General features: G+C 41.6%; 1 protein-coding gene across 1 annotated transcript in view; it reads left to right on the forward strand.

Annotated features, from left to right (window-relative positions):
• Positions 1–1,101: 1,101 nt before the first annotated feature.
• The window catches only part of LOC104522130 (histone-lysine N-methyltransferase ASH1L-like), a gene marked incomplete at both ends in the record, with an annotated part of 31,811 nt that continues 19,421 nt past the window's right edge, over positions 1,102–13,491 (forward strand). Inside the window, 3 exons of the mRNA XM_029084099.1 lie at positions 1,102–1,212; positions 4,377–5,118; positions 6,242–6,421. Of these exons, the coding sequence (XP_028939932.1) occupies positions 1,102–1,212; positions 4,377–5,118; positions 6,242–6,421 (1,033 nt within the window). The remainder of the gene's footprint in view (positions 1,213–4,376; positions 5,119–6,241; positions 6,422–13,491) is intronic.

Here is a 13,491-nt window from a genome sequence, read left to right on the forward strand (position 1 = left end):
CAGGTCAAGGGTGATGATTATTCCCTCTACTCAGCCGTGGTGAGACCACATCTGGAGTGCTGTGTCCAGTTCTGGGCTCCTCAGTACAAGAAAGATGTGGACATGAGGAGACTGAGAGGAGATCTCATCGTGGTCTAGAACTTCATCACAAGGAGAGGAGGAGGGCAGGCACTGATCTCTCTAGTGACCAATGATAGGACCAGGGGAAGTGGCAGGAAGATGCACCAGAGCAAGTTGAGGTTGGCCATAAGGAAAAGGTTCTTGAGGCAGAGGGTGGTGGAGCACTGGAACAGGCTCCCCAGGGAGGTGCTGATGGCACCAAGCCTGACAAGATTCCAGCAGCATTTGGCCAAGGCCCTCAGGGACATGGGCTGAGTGTTGGGATTGTCCTGTGCAGGGACAGGAGTTGATCCTTGTGGGTCCCTTCCAACATTTGATGATTCTGTGATTCTGAGTCCAGTGAAAAGCTGCAAAGATGACTAAGGGATTGGAGCATCTGTCACACAGAGAGGCTGGGAGAGCTGGGATTGTCCAGCCTGAGGAAGGGAACGTGCAAGGGATACATTACCAATGCGTACATGTGCCTGATGGGAGGGAGTCAAGAATGAGCCGTGCTGTTCTCAGGGGTGCCCGGTGATAGGACAGGAGGCAACGAAAAAACCCAACTGAACGTGGTGGCCCTGAGCAACCTGATCTAGTTGACTGTGGTTTGAGCAGACCAGTTGGTCAAAGTAATCTGCAGAGGTCTTTTCCAAACTCAACTGTTCTGTGAATATCAAGGAGTGAAGCTAGGGGGTTCATTTGAAAGTAGGTATATGGATTTTTGTTTTCTTTTTTTATGTGAAAGCTAATACTCTGATGATATTAAGTGGCTTTTTCTCTTGGGTTGTTTATTATCCTACCAGTGCCACTAGCCTGTGAGAAATTCCTTCTTGATGGTCTGTTTCCGTCCTTCTCCACCTACATGCATCAGAGCAAGCAAATGTTCCTAAAGCTAAAAAAGAGTAATCTTAGTTTGAATATTTAGCATCTACAGGGTGCTGCACTGCCAGACTGAAATGATTTTTTTTGTGCTTTTCTCTTCCCTGATCTGCTTTTCAGGCACTTTGCCAACACAGGACAAACCTTCCCAGAGGCAGTCAGAGAAGTCAGAGAGCACAAACTGCAGCCCTTCCAGAAAGAGATCGACATCTGAGAGCACATCTTCTACAGGCAAGTATTATTTGGTGGCCTTGTTCTTGGGATCATTGCTATGCTAACACCTACGCTACTACAGACTGCTGAGACAGCGTTGCTGTGAGAACTTTAACACCAGTAATATGTTTGTGGAGATACTGAGTTTTTCCACTTATATTTTAAGATACAAATTGGGTTGTGGAATAGGGAAACTTGAGATGGCACTTGTAGAAACAGCAGCATAGCTATGGCAGGGTGGAATTTGGTTCCTCACCAGGTCAGTTTAGTCTGTGATACTGTGGTTAATCAGTGAATTAGATGAATAGATTAATTCCTCCATGGGAAAGAGCTTGACTTCTGCCCTGTTCTGAAGACAGACAGTTTTCTGCCCTTGGATAGGTAACAGTTAGGATCAAGATGGGGTGTGCTCCTATGTTTGCTTTGTAGCATCTGAGAATCCTGCTGAGGTGATGGAGCAGCTCATCCCAGTCATCACTGATACAGTTATGAATGACCCTAGGCAGGTCAAAAATGATAGTAGGAGAGAGATGGAAGTACTGAAGGTCGTGGGAACTCTGGTAGCATTCTCATCCGTTCTGTCAAATGAGGACCAAGTCTCAGATGCACAAAATCTTGGTGAAGTTGAGCAAACGTATGCCAGCAGGATAGCAAGGGAGCTGGCTTTCACAGCCGTGGGGTGACGTACTGTGCAGGTTGCTCCTTGAGGAAATCCCATCTTTGTTCACTTCACAAGGAAGGGAAAGGTACTTCTGATGTGTTTTGAGCTTTCTTTTGTAAGGAGGTCAAGCTTGTCCAGTCATGGTGTGTGAATGCAGGTGTGTTGCTATCTGTCACATTTTCACACCTACAAAACTGTCAAATCCATTAACCAAATTGTCAGAGGGAAGATCTGAAAATGTTTGTTTCCTGTATCTTACCAGCAAGTTGTCAGCCCTGTAGTAAAAACAGACCCTGTTTGCAGTCCCTCTGAGGAACACGTGATGTGAGCTTACCTATGGTTGGACACAAGAAAATCCGTAATGTTGACTGATTTCATAAGAAGCCCAGTTGTAGAAAGGATTCCTGTTAGCAGAATTCAGACGTCCTTAGGCACCAAAGTTGATTGCAGATTTCTAGTAAACATCCTTAGGATTGGTACTTACAGAACTAGTTATGATTTCCATATAGGAAGAATGTGTCAAAGCTGCTATTTCTTCTTCCCCTTAAACAGATATTTGCAACAGATACTTTATTCAGCATATACTAAAGAAAATCATATGCAGTGAAGAAGCGTTCTCTTTTTTTCTGCTCTGTCTTGTTAACTTTCTTTGATTTGCTCATTTTAAAGGGACAACTGCAGTCAGTGTAAGTCTGCATATAGGAAGGTCTTAAAAGTTCAGGCGTATTTTGTGCAGGAGAGCATAAGAATGAAATTAATCACAAGTATAAACTTCAAAGTCATTGAACTGATGATGCAGCTGAAAAGACCCGTCTTTGTTATATTTTCCGTAGATCTGGAATGCATGTGGGATTTCAGTGCATTTGTCAGAGAGCTGCTTTGTTACCAAGGGCTGCAAGCGTGCTTGACCCGGGCTGCAGCTGTTTCGGGGATTGTAGCCTTCAGTTGTCCCATCCTTTTGGATCAGTTTCCAAACAGAAACAGTAGTTCAAGGACATCCATTAGACTCTGTATCCAAATGTTGTGTTGTGTAGTTGGGTTATTGCTGGATACTGCAGCTGTTTACAGAGCTCACTGTGCTAAACAGATGGTGTTTCTGTGAGGAATCCTCAGCTCCATCCTGATGTGTATTTAAAGACCATAAGAAAACAAAGGGTAATTTATCTTTATTATTTCATCTAAAACTGAAAGCTGAAAGTGTGAATCCTTCCAGTTCTTCCACAGTTGTTCACGTTGCTAGGTTTTCCAAGTGATCAGAGTTAAGCTTACAGCAGTGACCTGACAAGTATGTTTCTCTGTTACTTTTTCACCCCGTAGGAAGAACGTTCATAGGAGGATTTTTAGAACTTGTTATGCTGATTCTTCCCCCTTTAAACTGTGCCCTCTTTGAAGCACATTGTCACTGGCACTTGCGAATTCATGACTTTGGAATCTTAATGAGGAGTACATTTCTCCAGAGTACCACACATGGACTAGTGAGCACTAGGACTAGAAAATATTTATTTTAAACTGTGCGTGCTTTGTCTTTGTAGGCTAATGCCTAATCTCCCTCCTGTCAAATGATAGAAACCCTTTTATAAAAACACGTTGTTGTCTTCCCTTTAGCAGTTACCTTTACACTAGTATGTGCTCTTCAGTCTACAGCTTAGGACCTACTTGTTTAAGTAGATCTAATCTAAATAATTGGAGGCAATTACAGTAACGTTTTGTAAATGCTAATGTGCAATTGTGATATATTTATGAGAAGACAGCATCCATTTTATTCCAGAAAGAACAGGGTTTCTTCTAATTAAATGTTATCACTAAGAACCAGCAGGGCAGCTTTGGGAAGCTCTTAGTTTGGAACAAAGCCATTTTAATACAGCATAATCTATATGGCTGACCTGGAAATTCTCTTTTTCAAATACTAGTCTGCAGCTTTAAAGCATATAACATTTTGTTTAAAAAGTGAGATCTAATTTTACTTCCTGTGTAAATTAGCCTTTCTCATTTGTCCGGATATTTTGACTTACCTTTATCCAATCCTGTTCTTTATTGCAGTCAGTTCTGTCATCATTATGTTTGTGTTTTTGATAAAGAAACTCCAAGAGCAATGAAAAAGTTGTTTCAGTACTACGAAAAAGAAAAAATAGTTTAAAAACATTTAAGATGTTGCTCAGTTTTTTCTCAGTATTTAAATTTTCTGTGCACAGAGGGTTTCTTAGTGTTGAATAGAAAGAAACTTGAGAACTGTATGTACATAGGGAATGCCCTCTTTGCTCTTAGAAGTGGGGGACTGTGTGGGAATAAAGAGAAAATAATGGTATGTTAAAACAGATGTTATAAAATGTAGACTTTCCACTTGCATCGCTAGATCCCGTTCCCATTAGAACTTGTGTTGCAGAAATTGATGTCTTGTTGAACATTCCAGGCAATTATAGGATAGAAAAGACTGTCAGTCTATCCAGCTAATATATTTCAATTCAAACCTTATTTGATTGTACTTGCAGTCTGTCTCAGTGTATGGTTGTTTGTGTTTCAGTGGTTGGAGCACCTACACGGGGAGCAAGGCTGGCAACTGCTGTTGATGACCCAGTGGACAGCTTGCTGCAGCGCATGGCACAACATGAAGGCCAGGCTACTTTGGACAAAACTTTAGAAGCAGTCATTGCAAACGTGTCTGTTCCACCATCAGCTAGTCCTGCTCGAAACCACAGTAGGGAGAGAGGTCTGGGGAAACAGGACAGCGTCATCGCTCCAGCAATTCCCAGCAGCTCCTGCAGCGATAATATCTCGCTTCTGTCAGATAGACTATCAAACAGCTATTCCCCACATCATCTCAAGAGAAGTGTGGTTGAAGCCATGCAGCGACAAGCTAGGAAAATGTGCAATTATAACAAGATCTTGGCAACAAAAAAGAATCTTGACCATGTCAATAAAATTTTGAAAGCCAAAAAGCTGCAAAGGCAGTCACGGACAGGGAATAATTTTGTGAAGCGCAGGCCAGGTAGGCCCCGGAAATACCCGATGCAGGCTGTTGTTTCGATGCAAGCTTTCCAGGCGGCTCGACTGGTCAGTCAGGAGTTAGATAAAAGAGAAGAAAGCAGCAGTCCCTTACACCTTGGACCTGATACCATCACAGACGTGATTGAAGCTGTAGTGCAGAGTGTGAATTTGAATACAGATCACCGAAAAGGCTGGAAGAGAAAGAGGTGGCTTTCAGAGGAACAGGCCAGGAAGCGACAAAAGTCTCTACCAGAAGATGAACAGGAGAGCAATAAGAGGTAATTTCCTTACAATTTTGCACCCTCAGTATAGTCATTGCTGATTTTCTAACATTTCAGTCCATGAAAGAATCCTACTCTAATGAGCTCTGCTTGTTACATTTGTTGTTATTAAGGAGTTCAGTTTAGAGGGAACCAACATGTCATTTTAAGTTTGCTTATGGTCTTCCTAAGTTACTGAACACACCCCAAAAAAGGATGGAACCTCGGGTAATCTAAAGCTGTTGGGTTTGTGCTTGTGTATCAAGTGAAGCAAGTTGTATGAATGTCTTGGTGAAGAATGTTTTTAATGAGTTGGTAACAGGTATACTGATCAGATATCATAGCAAAGATTGTTCCTTCATCATGTGCGGAATAAGGAACTGTAAGAGCTACATGTGTCATGGGAATCTTAAAGAGCGTTACTCATATTCATTAGAAACAAATACTTGCAAGGAACACAGAATGTCAGGTGAGATCAGTTGATACACAGCAAATAAAGAGTAAAACCAAAGCAGCAAGGAGGAGTTAAGGTGTGCACCTGTGGAATCACTGGCTGGTAAAGGGCCACACCAGAAATCTCTCTCTGGTCTAATCTTCACATGCTTATCCCCAAAGTCATCAATACAAACAGATCAGACTCTTCGAGAAGTCATGCATTTTCAGAATAGTTCTGAAAAAATAACCATCTATTTGTGTTTGTAATATAGGCATTTAGATTCACAGAATGTTGCTGGAACCACATGTTCAAAGGGAGTATTGTATGGCTCTCCTGAAGGCTAAGAAAAGGTTTACCACATACTATTTTTAGAGTACAAAAGCAGATAGCATAAGCCACCTTCTAAATTACTCGACTGAAGCTCCAGGGGATAAACATTATTAGTATAAACAACATTCTTTTTGTAATAATCAATAGTAACATTACTATAAAAAGATTGAACATTTCTTATGATTGTTCTTAACCACCACTTGATCGTGATCATTGAATTGCATTTTTAAAAGAGCTGAGAGACATCCAGTAATTCAGAAACATGGACATTTTTTTTCTGCTGGCCAGATAGAGAGGAATAAGGAAATATGGCAAGATAATATTTATGGTAAGAAATACAATAAGATAATCTTTAATCTTTACTTTTTCTTCCAGTTTTTCTGAGACAGTAGCTGAACCTCCCAGTCCACATGATGCCCTTGGGAAACCACATGAATCTGAAAACACTGAGCAGCCTTTGCCTTCTCTAGCCCAGCGTGAGAAAAAAGCACCTCGACCCCCAAAGAAGAAGTACCAGAAGGCAGGGCTCTACTCTGATGTGTACAAAACAACAGAGTAAGTAATACCAGTGAAAAGCTGCTGTCTGACATGCCAGTGGAAACTGTCTCCTTTCAACTAGAGCCATAAAGAGCTGCTGCTAATGAGTAGCTGAAATAAAACATTCAACTTAATTCAAGCCTCTGAAAAATTACACGCATTATAATTATCAGAATCTGACCCAGTGAAGATTTAAAATGTAACCCCAGTCAGAAAGCAGCCTCCACCAATCTGAAAGTGTTTCTCAGTATTGCCTTGAAGAAGGTAAGAGAGCTTCATTCAACGGTCTTAACGATTACAGAAGTAACAGTCCTGAGAGAGCTTGAGGTGTTCAGGTACTGAGGACAGTGTCTACATAAAAGGGGACATTAGTTTTCTGGTTTTATTGACTGAATGATGGTGACTGGTCATCTTTTGTGTGAAAGAATTTCAGATATGCACCCTGTTTGTGCAGCTAAGTGAGGTTCATCTCCTTCACTTTCTATGTTTAGAGTAAAAATCCAGCATTATTTTATTTTTCCACTGGTTGGCTCAAAACCTAGTGTACGTTAGAAAGTGGACATCTCCTGTTTCTGATAACCAGCTCACTTCTGCTTCCATTTGTAGTTACGTAAGTTTTCTTCAGCCATTTGGACAAATGTGTTGAAATCAAGAATTGCACTTCTCTTACAATATGATCTGACAGATTAAAAAGAAAGAAAACTGGGCACCTTCTCATTACATTGTAGACCACTTAAAAATGTTACAGAGACCACTGGAAGACTGCTAGTGTAGTTTTTCACCTTCTCCTGGTGTCTTCTTTCATAGTAGAATGAAGGCATCAATGAAAGGTTCAAGACCCTAAGGAAAAGACAAAGATACAGGTCTGATCACAGTGAGACTGCTTATGTTTCTAATAGTTTGAAAGCAGATGTGCTAAAATTTTCAGCATTTGGATGTCCTGTCAGTGGTATATGCAATCATGCAACATTCAGGTGTGCTATCATAAAAATGAGGTCTGTTGTCTTAAGAGGGGACCTGAGAGAGACTTCTCTTGTTCTTTATTATAAAATGTTAGTTACGTTGTCAGACTCAGTCAGCAAAGAGTGGACCTTTATTTCCTAGACAGTATGCAAAGATGTCATTTGAAAAATTGTGTGAATACAGAAAGTGAAAGTCAAGTTTGTAGGTATAGTGGGTGATAGGGGAATCAAGTTCACAGCCCTGGAGAAGACCATGACAAAGGTCAGCTCTGCTTAACAACCCTCCCTCTCCCGTCACATTTTGCATTGCAGTTCCCTGGGAGCAGAGCTTTGATTTGGTCTTCCCCTGTTGAGGAGCCTGTTGCTCCTCACACTGAGTTCTTCCCTTGCACTGATACCGATGTTTGTGATGAGCTGCTTAAGAACACTGAGGAAACTTTACCCTACCAAGGAGGCCAGTGCTGCCTACACAATCTGAACTCCCTCCCTCTCTGCAGGATTGTTTGAACACTGATACTGAAACAGGGCGTGGAAGTGCATAGCTGGGCAGGGACAGAACTGTGGCCATCTCCATTAGGTGTCTTATCTTACAGCAAGCTGCAACTTGAAAGGCATATCCCACCATTCCTTCATGCTGACACTGGGTCTTTTCTTTGTTAAATTGGTTCAGCAAACTAAATCAGAAGAACAATAGTCACTTTTTTGTAGTTAAATTTTCTACTGATGTAACTTGCTGTTCCAGTTCTGCTGCACAGTCAGCCCTCTCTCAGTGCAGGAGGAGAGCAGAAGTTCATGTTGTTACCTTGTTATTTGTATAACTTCCTGCTGTATGAGTATGAAAACATGATCTTGGTTGAGAACAGAAATGGAACTCTGTAATTGTATGGCACCCTCTAGTGATGGTACAGTTAAGTGTTGTAACTGTCTCCATTAAAACAGCTCTGCCTTTGCTGGTAATGGTTGTTGTACTCACCATTTTTCTGTTTGCAGTGTTCAGTTGCAGACACTGCCTTAAAAACCATTTTCCTACTCCATTGCATCTTTTAAAAATACTTCCTAAACTTCATTAGAACATAGAAAGTAGTGAAAATGTTACTGAGGTTCACTGTTACAATTTACAGCCTCTCTCTAGATCAGTCACATCCAACTGCTAAACACAGCACAGAAAATGTTTGGCATGTCATTGCCAGTTTTAATCTACTGTTAAAAGAGGAAAGTCTGCATTATTTCTCTACAGCCACTTGAATTGTACAGTTTGCCTCAGCAGGATTTTACTTCAACTCACCTTGATTTAGAAACTTTATTAAAACACAGTGAAGAAAGCTCAGACTTTGATTCCTTGCAAATGAATGAAGAATAAAATGTTTCTGGAGTCAGTCTTAATTCTACCTCAATTTCCGAATCTAATTTTGTAGACAGCATTAGCTGATCTGATGTCAACCTCCACGTGAGTTTTCCAGAATCCTCAGCTCCCACTGGAAGAATTACACAGATCTTTTGCTGAAGAGGAGTTCAGTGTGTGATTGCAGAAGGCTGCAGCTTTGAGGACAAAGGAGGATTTTGTACAGGAGTCGTTCTCTATTTACCCAACAGTGGCTTTCCTAGAGGAGTGCAAAGTCTAGTTCACCAAAGAAATTTAATAATAATTAGTAAATTATTAATTAATCAAAATGTTGTGTATATTTTAGGGAAATATAATATTTTTATAGTATATATTATTTCAATCAGTAATAATAAATATGAGTCCTCATTGTAAAAGTGTAATCTATAGAATTTTCTGTGATCAATGCTAAATTGCATCTCACCCATCATTAGGTATCCACAGCTGGTCAGAGATGATGGTTGCACAGTTTAGTGCAGGCCTCTTGCTCTTCTGGGATGTAGTGTTTCCACCTGATAGAGACATTGCTCCTACAGTGCCTCCATTTTGCTGATGTTAGAGTTTGTGGAGCTGCAGGATGACTCAGAGTAGGTAACTGAACATTTTAGAAGCAAATCTATTGAAAAATCAGCCAGCTGAATTAAAATGACAGTTTAAGATGCTTTAAGTTGGCATAAGTCAGCATTGCACTGAAGAATCCATTTTACTTTGTCCTCACCTTTGTGGCTTATGTCCCTGTTCTGTCCCTTCCTTTGTCCCGTCGTGATGACCAGGGGAACTGAACCAGGCTGGGATACTGATTCAGATGAAAGCCAGCCTTCCACATCAGCCTTCCACAGTAGGTTTCCTGGTGCACTTAACCTTGCAATCATACCAAGAGTTACACCAGCAGAAGGTGGGGACCATCAAAGGCAGCTTATACTGACTTAAAATATTTGTCAAACGATGGTCTTGGAGAGAAGATTGGGCTCCAGGCCTCAAAAATCCCAGCCAACATGTTAACGGTGGTGGGAGAAGACACTAGAAGCTGGAGAGTGGGAATAGAAATGGAACACCAGATCAGAAAAAAAGAAAGGAAAGGGGTGAAGAGAAATGGAGGTACTAGAAAGAAGGGTGTGGTTCTGGTCTTTGTTCCATTCTGAATTTGCCTGAGACTTTAGACTGACATTCTGAGATTCAGCCTTTGCAGAATAGTTCAAGATGTTCTGATCTTCAGCAAAAAAATCAATTCACCATCACTTTGTTCCAGGGAGCTCGCAAAGAGAGGCCAGGTTAGTCTCTTGTTGGTAAGTGGACCATTTACAATACGAGCATTTTAAATTTGTCCCCACAGAAACTGAACCAAACGACTTTCGGCAGTCGATTATAGAGAGGGGAAGCATTTCTTCCATAGCCAGGCTTATGTTTCAGTCTGTCAAGTGACCAGAAATGTCCTTCTCCAGCTTGTTGTTGAAAGTGTGCTAACCTGCAATGTTAGAAGGTAGCAGTTCTCTGTGATTACTGGTGAGGTCTCACCCTGTTCTAACTGCCTTGCTTGAAGAGGAGAGAGTGATCCTGGCTTTCTGGAGAGATCTTTTGCCTTTTGACTGCAACAATCATGATATCTGCTTATTGAGGGAAACATCTTAAAGAGGCTGGTATGAAAATGAGCAGGTACTTGTCCTTGATAGCAGCGCAGAGTCGACTCATCCTAGGAGTCTGCGAGGACAGTCGGTTTAATCCTGGGAATTCCTGCACCATCTGTAGCAAGGTGTATCTAGCTTGTAAGGATTCCAGCTTAGTTAAAGAGTGACACAAACAGAATGCGATCCAAGCAGTAGCAAAGGAGACCTGTTCTCAGTCCCACAGCCCTGAGTGAGGTGAGTCGGACAGACCAGTGTCAGCAAGAGTCCGGATTGCCAGACCAGTCTGTAGTGACATGACAGGCCAAGGTTAAGTGGGAAAGTTGATCTGCAGGTCAGGATCAGGTCTAGTGATGGTAAGCGAGGTCAGACACAGTCCAGGGTCAAGCCAGGAAGCCAGTGCCTGGCTCAGCACCAGATCCACAGCTCCTGTGGCTGAGCTGGAACTGGATGCTCCCACAAGGCAGTCCAGGCAGGGACTGAATGTCCAGGGCTGAGCGGAAATGGCTCTGCAGGACTGTAGAAGAGGAGGTGGGTTGAAGCTCCCTGGGAGGCTGGTCAGGCTCATGAAGGTGTGCTGGTGGCATTCGGGGCCCTGACACCAGATTTAAGCTTCTGCAAGGCTGTCGGCGTGGCTCAGCAAAGGGAAGGGGAGAGGTCTTCTCATGAAGATAGCAGCTAAACAAAACCAGAACCTGCATTGCCTGCCCAGAAACCCTGACCTAAAATAGCTCATTATCGTCCTAGTGGGAGCATGTGGGCCTGTTATCGTACACTTTTTCTTGATAGTGTAGAGATGCCTTTTTTAATCGATGAGGCTTTTTTTTTTGCATGGTATTTATGTTTATAAAACTGTATGTATTGTTTCTACTTGATTATTTTAGTATATTCCCTTTTTTTCATGAATAACTATGCTTTATTTTGACATCTCAACCTTTCTCTCTGAAGTCCCTGAAGTTTTGATGACCTTTGTTCAGCTTACTGATTTGTCATAACAATTTTTTACATGCCTCTAACAATACTTCATCGCTGTGTTTGGAAGGAAAACAGAATAGGTGCTTTCCCCAGCGTTCTTTGTGACAAGGTCTAAGACGGGTGGGTCTGCAGTGCCTGAAGAAATTCATGTTATATTCTGTGTTTTTACATAATTGCCTTTTGCTTTTCCTTTCTATACTGGTTTCTTCCTTGCAGTTTATTTACCATAATTTATTTTTCCGTTGGCTTCATTGCCGCTGAATGTGTGGGCGTTAAAGGGTGCACATTTGGCTTGGATTAAGTCACTTTTCTATTGAATGTTTTTTCCTTTTTCTCTGCCTTTGGTTTAAGGCTTTGCTTGCCTCTTGGAAACAGAGGTTCACATTTTGCCTTTTCAAAACACCTTTCCTTTTCCTCTTGATAAGAACTTGTTTTCCAGGTCTTGTAAGTAATTCCTTTGTGGCCTTTCTTTGCAAGTCTTGATGATTCAGTGCAGCACAAAGAAGATATGAGTTAGGACTTGGGGGTTTTTTTGTTTGGTTTGTTTTTTGGGGGGTTGTGGGGTTTTTTTAATCCTCTCTAGAATATAATTTTTGCCAGGTGGGCAAAGGAGCTGTCTGTTTGCCAAAGCAAATGAAATTATTCCTGCCATCAGTAAACAGAGGGTCATATTATTTAAAACCTGTAACCCTTACTGTATGAGAGAATGTTACTGCTTTTTCATTAGGTTAACTATGTGTCCACCTGTACACATTAAGTTAAATGCAAATGTATCATAATGAGAGCCTTGCCATATAACTTTATTAAAAGGAGAGTTGTTTAATGAAGAGTATATACAGCATTTAGTGCAACAGAGCCCTTGTTTCAGCAGTATTTTATTTCACTAACATTTAGGAACTTGTTATACTTGTGAAATAAGTACCAGAAATCTAGAAAGTGTCAGAAGCTTGTATGAACCACAGATTATTGCAGTCCATCAGTGCTGTTTCAGACCTTCAGTAATTATTTTCAGTTGTTGATATCTGTATCTCAGAATTTGTTTTTACTTTGCATTTTGCATTCACTAGTTAAACAGTATCACATTTTTTATTGAGTCAGCTCTCAGTTCTATGTCCAGCTATTAAAATAAACCCCTTAAAAAACTTCAGTAAACTTTAATAGACTTCAATATAATTTTAATCTTTGGTATATTTAACATTTAGAAGTCTCTTCTAAATGTTGCAGGGTTGCAGTACTGAATATAACCACATCAGTTTTTTCTTTCCATGTGTTGTCAGTAATCAAAAGGAGATGTTTAGAAAGACAGGTGACTGAGCCAGGTGGTTTGACATCTGTTGGACACATACAACCATTCTTATTTCATATTCCTATTTTTTTCTTCTGTAAAGGGGGCGTCTCATTGCTTTTTTAACTTTGATTTCTGTTCTTTTCCTGCTTTTCTTGGTGAACATCCTTCTAAAGTTGGAGCATGTAAACGTTTGCTCTTAGCAAATTAGGAAATCAGGCACTATGTGACTAGCATGTCAAATACCTAAGCAAGCAACATCAGTTATGGTTTGTTGATCTTTTCTTTTTGTAATCTTAGTTATTACTTATATATCACATACTAGGAATTTCTGTTTGATATCTTTATCAATGATCTGGACAAGGGGATCGAGGGCACCCTCAGTAAGTAGGCAGACTACACCAAGTTGGGCAGCAGTGTTGATCTACTGGAAGGTGGGACCAGGGAAGTTCTCTTCCCCCTGCACTGGGCACTGGTGAGGCTGCACCTCGAGTGCTGGGTTCAGTGTTGGGCCCCTGACTCCAAGAAGGACATGGAGGTGCTGGAGCGTGTCCAGAGAAGGGCAACGGAGCTGGGGAAGGGTCTGGAGCACAAGTGTGCTGAGTTCCCTTGTGGCTGAGGGAACTGGGGGTGTTGAGCCTGGAGAAAAGGAGGCTGAGGGGAGACCTTGTGGCTCTGTGCAAGTCCCTTGGAGGAGGGTGGAGAGAGGTGGGGGTGGGTCTGTTCAACCAAGGCCCAAGGGACAGGACAAGAGGAAATGGCCTCAAGTTGGCGCCAAGGGAGGTTTAGATTGGATCTGAGGAAAACCTTCTCCACCAAAAGGGTGTGAAGCATTGGAACAGGCTGCCCAGGGAGGTGGTGGA

This window comes from Antrostomus carolinensis, unplaced genomic scaffold (assembly GCF_000700745.2).
Source record: "Antrostomus carolinensis isolate BGI_N321 unplaced genomic scaffold, ASM70074v2 scaffold52493, whole genome shotgun sequence".
Classification (NCBI taxonomy): domain Eukaryota; kingdom Metazoa; phylum Chordata; class Aves; order Caprimulgiformes; family Caprimulgidae; genus Antrostomus; species Antrostomus carolinensis.